The 10,332-nt window shown below is 39.7% G+C and overlaps 1 protein-coding gene across 1 annotated transcript; it reads left to right on the top strand.

Annotated features, from left to right (window-relative positions):
* On the top strand, nt 1–10,332 carry LOC139478715 (mRNA export factor GLE1-like). Its single transcript, XM_071261304.1, has 3 exons — nt 1–604; nt 4,378–4,658; nt 7,658–10,332. The coding sequence occupies exons 1-3, from the start codon at nt 181–183 to the stop codon at nt 7,934–7,936; spliced, it is 984 nt and encodes a 327-aa protein (XP_071117405.1). The 5' UTR covers nt 1–180; the 3' UTR covers nt 7,937–10,332.

Genomic DNA, 10,332 nt, shown 5'->3' with positions numbered 1-10,332 from the left:
CAGGCCCGAATGGCAGCACGCGAGGGATATTTAACTATTTGATGCTGTTTTGATCAGATCGGGTCGTTTAATTCGCCGTAACCACGGACGCCATCGTATAGGCGCAGCTGCTGAATCCAGAAGCTGTCTTGGAGTTTGTGGACAGATCCCTTGTTTATTTGGACACTTGTACAGCTCAGCATGGGATGCAAGCAGTCGAAAGCGGTGCGGGTCCAACCCGTCGGACCGGCTTCTGTTGGGCACGATAACACGGACAATGTGGAAATTTGTGATTCTGGAACTCAGACGAAAGACAGAATAAAGTCGGGAAATCCCGACGACCAATATGAATATGACATTGATGATCAAGGAAATAAAGTCAGGAAACTGAGGAAAAAGAAGAAAAGCAGATCGGCTAAGAGTCGAGATTCTTTGAACTCTTGTGACACTCTCGGGGATGAACAGTCTATGGAAAGTGATCGTGGGTTCTCGGCAGGGTCGAAGAAAAGCGCGGATTCTGGACTTGGAGAATGTGATGACTATGGACATGTCATCACGGAATTCTCAGATCCTAATGAAGTTCAAAAGATTGAAAATGAATTCGGCGGAGAGAGGGACGATTTAGGTTGGTTATTTCGTTATTGTTCATCAGTGTATGTAAAAACTAAACTTTATAAAAGTTTGACAGGAAACGCAATTAATATTATATATTTAGACTAGACGTGACGGTAATAAGATTCACGCATGCACAACTGATAGACTTTGATACAATAGCAGCATGTATTAATTATAATAGTGTTTTACATTTTATTTATTTGCTAAAAATCAATTATCTATGTACAAAAACCGTCATGTCTATGATTATATACTGATATTCAGTACCAGTTCTACGTATTTACGTGTAATGCAGTATAATAAAGAAACAGATATGGATACACTGCCATGTAATTGCAGCAATATCGCTAAATACAGCATTAACCCCAGATAATAACGATGCATGTATTTGTATTTAACCAACAAGAAAACAGCATCAATGCTGCTCTTCATGACTAATAAATATATACATTTTAAAAAAGCGATCATTTACAAACTAAGCAGTTTCAAATATAGATTTTTAAAATAAATAAGTATGATTATAGAAACTATCTATTTTTTAAGACGCAATTTCAAGGTTAGATAATATGTGCATTTTTACATTTCTTTATAGATGCACAGTGCATGTGAATTAGAATGACATGTTGATATGTACAATACTGATGGTCAACAAGGAGGATGTAAGTGTATGTGTAAGAAATATCAACCATATTTCACACGCATATTTCCTACCAAACATTATCCAAATCTGAATATTCCCTGATTATTTCACATCATTGTTTCCCCTGTCATCTCCACCTACACTCACAATCTGAATCTATTGTTGTTTGGAAATGAGGCGATACTCACTAATCTAGGATTACCGGCTTTACGAATATTCAGAATCGTTATGGAACATTGTACAATTCAATAGTTGCCTATTCAAAAGAAACGCCGGGTTTTCTTAACATGTCTGTTCTGGAGTGGTATTGGTCCCTGTTGGCGGTAATTTTCAGCATAATAACCCTCAATTGACCGTAAAACGGATTACATGAACTAAACCGTTGCTTTATCGAGGACTGTATGGATTATAAGTAGATCTTATGGGTGCGTCAGTATAAAATACCTTTAATGCCACCGTAGATTTAGAGAATGCTTAGGTGTGATTAGTAAAATCAGAGGTTTCAAATAGCAGTAACACGTATCTGATTAAAGCAATCGCATCAACTTTGAGGGAACTATTGACTCTAAAAGGCTTTTGATTCCAAATTTGTTTTTATGATCTTCAATTTTCAGCAAGTAACCAAAACGTTCTGAACATTTACTTATTAGTTCAATTCCAGTATCCGGCATAGAACAAATTATTCTCAACTTCATAGTGATATTGGTTGTTTAAGGTCTCACAAACACTACAGAAATAAATCATGTGTACAAAGGATTAATAATAATAATAATGATACTAATAATAATATTATTTTTATTATAATTATTATTATTTATCCTTTTGTCAAGCTCTAATTTCAATACTGAATTATGTTCCGACAACCGTGCAGGTTGTTTGGACAACATTGCAAAGTCTAATACAAACACTCCGAGAAACGCTAAACAACTCCCACTTGACTTGAGCTGTATATGAAGTAGTTGGTACGCAGACGTTGACGATGTCATTGTCGTGAGTTTGCTGTCACTCAAGCACCTGCCTACCCCACACTGAGGCATTACGGAAACTTACCAGTCTCGGATGTGATCAGGGGAAACCAGACACGCTAACTCTGCAGCAAATGCCATTGTGAGCCCTCACGCTAATTAGAGACCAACGCATTGTGTCATTATTTCGTATCAATACATGCTAGCTGGCTAATTAACTGCCCTATATGTATGTCAGAGGATACACTGGCCCGCCCGACACTGTTGTATCGTCTTACTAATATATATCAGTCAGACAACATCACAGTTGCGGCGGTTTCGGAGTCCATACCACACAACCAACTAAAACCACACAATCCTTCCGACTCCCAAACAACCAATCAATATTCACGGCAGAACTAATGGGCATGGCCTCAGCCCTCCATAGTCAAGAATCCAAAAACCACAATAAAATCCTAATACTTACCGACTCCCTAAGTGGACTGCAAGCCCTCCAAAACAAAAATACCAAAAACCGACCTAAATTAATAAATCTAATACTTAAAAGCTCCAACGACCTAACTAAGGCAGGCAAACAAATAACCTTCTTGTGGATACCCGCCCACGTAGGAATATACGGTAATGAAAACGCCGATAAGGCAGCTAAACTATCCCTCAAAATCCCAGAAATAAGCTTAAACTTACCCATCTCAAAATCAGAAATTAAAAGCGTAAATAAGCAAAAAATCACCAAAAAATGGCATAACCTATATCTAAACTCAAATAGCCAAATCAAAAAAAAACCCCACACTGCAAAGAACTAGAAACCCCAGAACACGCACTCATCTACTGCACACACTACCTAACACATCGAGCCGCATTACAAACCACCCTCAATCTAAACAAGGCTCTCACTCTAGAAGCAATACTAAACCCACAAAATAAACTAGAAAACTTCAAGGCCTTAGGCGTATTCTTAATCAAAACGGAACTAATAAAACGCATCTAAAAACACTATAATCCACCAAATCAAAATTACATAAACACACAAACATCCACCATACCCAGCTCCCTTAGTTCTCCTCCCCTACCCCATCGGCATCTATTCCAAATCTCAAAATTCCCAAATTCTATATAAGCAACCCCTAAAGCCCCCTCTTGGGTTGCACAGACCACTTTCGGAAACACATTAAATGGCCTGGCCGGGCCCGTGTGCGAAATACGCATCAGTCGGAAAGCGCACGTTAAATCTCCAAAGTAAGTAAGTAAGCACAGTTGCGGGTTTGACCGGACAGAAACACATTTGAATAGGATTATACTGCCGTGATTTCCATGCGTGTCCATGCATTATTATGTAGTTTTATACGATTTATTGTTTCAGGAAGAAACAAATTATGAAAAATGTTTTATCTTTCTATTGATTATTATTCACCCCAAATTGGAGGCGGTTAGCGACTTGACGGTCAGAGGGATATGAGTCACAGCATGCAGATTGCTGTAGAAGTCAAAGTTTGAATTTATAAAAAGTTGGAAATTTCCGGTACAATTCTGGCAAATATACTATACGTAGCCTAATATAATGTTTACGGATCAATACGAAATGATATTCATCTTAAACAAATATATTGCAAAATGGACACATACGTAAACATGATTTCAATAGAATTGCCATCTACCTCGTCCTGTCGTTAATGTATTATGTAATGAAATCAATGCGAAGCTATTTGCCGTTGTAAATACACAAATATCCTTCAGGTTCAAACTCTGTTTTATCTTCTCTTTACATCAGACACCGGGTGCTATTGTTGAGTGTTGACATCCAGTGTTGACGCACTGTACAGACTGTACAATAAGAATAAACTCTATAAATTGTTCGTCAGACGTTTACCACTTCGTTATTTCCACGAACACAGTTATGGTGTCGACAAATCCAAACATCACGGTGAATCTGGAATTCGAACCCACGATCATATATATGTTTCTGGAACGCCTGGCGACGCAACTTTGCAGGGCGCTATTGGATTGGTCCACCCGTGCCCCCATGGTTATGTAGTCACATGCCATGCCTTTAGAAGATACCTGGCTTAGGGAGAAATTGCACACTTTATATCGCACAAAATATCAAAAGATCTCTCTTTTTTGAAAAATCGTTTTAATGCGGCACAAGAATAATCTATTATATTTTCAACCTTTTTCCAGATCTCATGGTTACTGGAAAACCTTGTCAAAAGAGACTGAGTGCCAAGGACAAGAATCGACTTGAAGAGTCCATGATTATGCAGGCTCTAAGAGAGGAAGGTCTCATCACGAAGACTAAGACTGAATCCACAGGCGGAGTGAGTTTTGAAATTGTGGCTAAAGAGGAGGCATCCAGACCCCCTCCACGGCTTGCCAAGCTGGAAAAGAGGAGGAGGAAGAAGAAAACGCTCACAGAGGAAGAAATTCAGGAGAAACTCGAGAGAGCAGAAAGGAGACGAAAGGTGTGTTTTTTTCCCCTATGTGGTAGGAGTTTAGCGTTTGAAAACCCCAATACACACATGAACGATACGGTAAAATAGTGAGAGTTACAATTTAACGTCGCATCGGCATTATTTCAGCCATATATAGCGTCGTAAAATAAACTACATATGCATATACACCTACTTTCTCTACGACTTGACCCACGCAGTGGGCATTCCAGGGCAGAAGATCACAATCGCCGTACCCTTGTTGTAAGAGCTGACTAATAGGGATAGGGAGGTAACAATGTTTGACCTTGGTGAGTGCATGCCATCCTGCCCAAACAGCGCGGATCGTTGCTTACGATAATAATAATAATAATAATAATAATAATAATAATAATAATAATAATAATAATAATTTAAAATAATAATAACAACAACAGGATTATTGAGAGGCCGACGTCGTGCGGCTGAGACTGAGATGTCCCTCTCTGTAACCTAAAACAACACCCACTCAACACTCGACATCTACTACCATCACGTTCAACTACCGTCTTTAGTTCGACCCGATATCATTATCATAACTGACTTGTAACAGCGGAAGTCACACTTTTTGACAGATATTCACGAATATTAAATCGGGCCCTAAATGGGAATAAAGAAACCCTTTTCAAATACTGGTTATAATCGTAAATGAATAGTCAATGTCGATATGCGTTTCTGTAACTCTGCTCAGAGACCATACACCGATATCGGCATTTGGTCTCTGCTCTCCTTCATATGTTAATACAATCACACCTTCGGCGTGGCACATAATCCCGGTTGCCGTCATGTAACAAGCCGTATACATGATTAATGTCAGGTTCAGTCAGTATTGCAGAGAACAACATGAACCCTTCGACTCAATGAATGATCAGACCTGTTATACACTGCCGGCTACAATCGATGCAGTCTGGACTTGTGTCAAGCCTCTTGGCATATCAGTAAAAGAATCGATGGCAAGGCTGGAGGTCACGCGCCTTCGTGAAGTCTGTAAACATGTTCGGCGTTTCTTGGCAACTGTGCCTCACGAGTTCGTACCTCTCCCTGTGTGTTACTTATGAATGAGGAACGGAATCATGATTGACCGAGAACTGTGAAGTAAATAGTGGACTCATGTTTAGCTGCTGTTGATTGAGAAGATCGATAAAGACTTATTACGCCATCCTTATGCATCACTATTACGCCTTCCTTATGCAGTACTATTACGCCTTCCTTATGCAGTACTATTACGCCTTCCTTATGCAGTACTATAACGCCTTCCTTATGCAGTACTATTATGCCTTCCTTATGCAGTACTATAACGCCTTCCTTATGCAGTACTATAACGACTTCCTTATGCAGTACTGTTACGCCTTCCTTATGCAGTACTATTACGCCTTCCTTATACAGTACTATTACGCCTTCCTTATGCAGTACTATTACGCCTTCCTTATGCAGTACTATTACGCCTTCCCTATGCAGTACTATTACGCCTTCCTTATACAGTACTATTACGCCTTCCTTATGCAGTACTATTACGCCTTCCTTATGCAGTACTATTACGTCTTCCGTATGCAGTACTATTACGCCTTCCCTATGCAGTACTATTACGCCTTCCTTATGCAATACTATTACGCCTTCCCTATGCAGTACTATTACGCCTTCCTTATGCAGTACTATAACGCCTTCATTATGCAGTACTATTACGCCTTCCTTATGCAGTACTATAACGCCTTCATTATGCAGTACTATTACGCCTTCCTTATGCAGTACTATAACGCCTTCCTTATGCAGTACTATTACGCCTTCCTTATACAGTACTATTACGCCTTCCTTATGCAGTACTATTACGTCTTCCTTATGCAGTACTATTACGCCTTCCCTATGCAGTACTATTACGCCTTCCTTATACAGTACTATTACGCCTTCCTTATGCAGTACTATTACGCCTTCCCTATGCAGTACTATTACGCCTTCCCTATGCAGTACTATTACGCCTTCCTTATACAGTACTATTACGCCTTCCTTATGCAGTACTTTTCTTTATTAAATATATTTTCAAAGCCGATACAGCATGTCATGGCAAATTACAATGACAAATATTTATTAGCTCTTGACCGCAATGACGTTCATCAAACAAAAGATCAAAGAGGACACGTATATACTTAAACACCAATTCTGTAGTTAAATAACCCTAGCTGTTTTGTGTTACGAGATTTAATGGTCACACAAATATTTCCCCTAAAATAAGTCTTTTAACTCGTAAACTCGTAATGATAAGATTCGTTACATGTGCCACTAGCGGGGTGTACCTGGCGTTTAGAGCGGAACAGGCTTGTACACCACGGTACCGAAACTCGATGTGTGTACATGAACGTTCAGCTCTTAGATCCCATACACTCTGCTAGAGGCACATGGAAATAATTATATCATTACGAGTTTACGAGTTACAAGATTTATTTCCGGGGCAGTACATGCGTGTTACAATTAAATCTTTCTCATCGCCATCAGAAGAACGTCATGCGAACTCAAGGGACGTCTCATCAAATATTATGAGGTCGTGACATTTAAACATGCTGGCTAACCGACTCCACTTGTATGTTTTTTTTCAAGACGTAAGATGGCCAGTCATCTAGCTAGATTTGCAACTGCATTCATGACTATTTAACATTGTCTATGAAGAGCTGTGAATAGTTCTTCAATGAGTCGTACTTTCGATAACTGGTAACCTAGTGGTCAAAGCGTTCGCTCGTCACGCCGAAGACCCGGGTTCGATTCCCGACATGGGTAAAACGTGTGAAGCCCTTGTCTGGTGTCCCCCGCCGTGATATTGCTGGAATATTGCTAAAAGCGGCGTAAAACCATGCTTACTCATACTTTCGATAACTGCTCGTCACTGCCATGTCCAGAATTAATGGCGACAGTGGCATGAAACAACATTCACCCTCCGACTATTGCATTGTAATACAGTGAATACTGCTGTCACCGTGTAATATGTTTTTCACTTCCACTTCCAGAGGAAAGAACAGGAACGACTCGAGAAGATCAAGGAGATTGACAAGAGCGACCACCTGGCTGCTCTGGACAGTTTCGCCAAGCACCAGCAGGAGAAGGTGGAGCAGACGACACAGAAGATGGACCAGGTCATGGACAACAGGGAGAAGAGGATGAAGGAAATTAGAGACAAAATAAAAGCTAAGGAGAAGCACGCGGAGGAAGTGAGGAGAAGGAAGTTAGCGCATGTCGACACGAATGACAATGGCTCAGATAACCCTGCGTTCGAGCCAACTGTGTAGGGGAGGTAACACGGACATTAGAAATGCTTGAGAGAAAGTATTGCAGAAAGATAGAAATGGCGTGAAATACAACTTTAACCTAAACGTGTATCAAGCGTGATGTACCAACGAAGTTCAGTTATATGAAGACCCAAATCATGAATGGTAATAAATAATTTGTTATTGGTCAAGACTGTGGCTATATGGCAAAATAGCAGTGATAAGGATTGTCGCCATAATGAAGACCTTCCTGTTACGTTCGTTGTCAGAGTATCCTTGTTTTTCGATCTAATTTAAACAAGGATTATGCATTCTCAAAACCGATGGCGAGGTTGATAAACCCCCTTGCGTCCGATGATGATGATGATGATGATGATAATGTTTTCTGACAATGATGCCAGCATTCACCTTCATAACTGTAATTACGGGTATGTAATGTCTTTCTTACCTGACGCTCCACCCCACTCCCTTGTCAGTATTAGTGAGTGAGTGAGTGAGTGAGTTGGGTTTAACGCCGCTTTTAACATTATTCCAGTTATATCACGGCGTGTCAGCTTAATGTGGAAGGAAAGCCCCAAGTGATGCAGGTCTCTTGTCAGTATTAGAGTTGTATACCAGAGTGTACGTACAGTGACTAACGCTCCACTCTTCTGAGGGAAAGTGGTAGTACGTTTACGAACTTACCGTTTCTTGGTTTATCAAGCTCATAGCTCTATTGTTATGACGTAATTATTTACCATTGTTTGATTCCAATTCCAACAAATACGCGCCAGTCACATGTCAGTATTAATCGCTCACCAGAGTCCACGCTCCACTGTGATTGAACTGTGATAACAAGTTTAAGAATTTAACGTTACCGATTGTTTTGTCAACCTATTTATCAATTGTTATGACGAAGCTATTTACATTTGTTTGCTTTTTAATATTTAACATATGAGTACAAACGTGTATATAGTGTATATATGCTATGCCTCATTGTAAATTATCATGTAAGTTATTTCAAGCCATTGTCAGCGTGTGTTGTTTACAACACTGTCACGTTTTTAACGTGTACACAGAGGGCAGGAGTCAGCCAATTATAAACTTACTTAGTAGTATACCGTATTCGAAGTAATAAGCGCCCAGGGAGCTCTCAAAATTAGAAATAGGGGGCTCTTATTAGAATATTATTTTGGTGGAAAAAAAAACAGAGTTGAAAGATAATTTTTGTGGTTTATGGACAGCCTGAAATGTTTATATATGAGATATACATTTTTCCAGGATTTAATTGCCCATAATTAAGAGTGCATATACCACACGAATGAGTATTATACGCGAATAAATAAGTGTTGTGTACATTGAACAATCGGAAGGGGTGCTAATAGGTATTGTTCACTAGCCAATATATCAGCAAATATCGCCGTGGGCGCTTATTAGAGCGGGGCGCTTATTACGTCGAATACGGTATTCTCCTTCCATCCACATCCTCTATGTCACCAGGACTCGCATTTCGGTAAACATACACCGAACCCTAGATCCATTCCCGTGATTCTCGCGGCCTTAAATTACCTGTTCTTGATTTTCATTAGTCAATTTGATACGCTACTCAGTCTAACGGACCAATAAGAATACGAGTAACAATCCAGCGTTAATTTTGGGTTTGCTTTACCAACAACACTGGGGCCAGTCCAATTGATAACGTTAGAGTTTGCGAGATATTCACCATTGAAAAACTGACTGACCTACAAAAGAAAGCCCTCAAAAATATTTTTGATGGAAATAAAGTCTTCATGTCCATATCCGCCTTCCTTACCCAGTTCCTTTTTCCTTAACTCGACGTTTGATCGGTCGGTTAAATATTAATGAAAATCAAGATTTTTATGAACGCAAGAACCATTGAATGCATCAAGGAGTAAGTGTAGGTTTAGCGAAATGCGAGCCCTGGTGATACAGCGAATGCCCCATCCACTACACATCGTTACACTTCAGAATTCCGGCTAAAATATTAGTCGTCTCTAATAACGGTACAATTTTAGACTGTAGAGATACGCCTAGTCTTATGGAACTCTCAAAGAGAAAGAATACTGAACTTTATGTTCAGCTAAGTTGCGCTCGTATATAATTAGACTCTGGTATTCAGAAATCGGTTGTTAGAATGACCCCCGTCTTCAAAGTGATCTTAGCACTTGGGTTGCCGGAGGGTTGTACAAAAAGCATGTAGTAACGCTGAGGTCGCTTTGAGGATCGGGACGCTGTATTAGAAATAAAATTGAAATGAATAGTTGTATGTTGATTACTGCAGTACCAGTGTTGTTTTCATCTTGCCGATTATATTCAGCGCACAGTTTTCATGTGTGTGCATGTTTGTTGATCAGTATTACCGAACCATTGCTCATTGCTCAAGCGAGCATCACTGATGTTTGAATGAAGTAAACTAT

The sequence above is a fragment of the Haliotis cracherodii genome, unplaced genomic scaffold (genome assembly GCF_022045235.1).
Source record: "Haliotis cracherodii isolate W230 unplaced genomic scaffold, xgHalCrac1.p SCAF_4, whole genome shotgun sequence".
In the NCBI taxonomy this organism is placed as follows: domain Eukaryota; kingdom Metazoa; phylum Mollusca; class Gastropoda; order Lepetellida; family Haliotidae; genus Haliotis; species Haliotis cracherodii.
The sequence above is the reverse complement of the archived record's forward strand: the minus strand, read 5'-3'. Positions and strand labels throughout refer to the sequence as shown.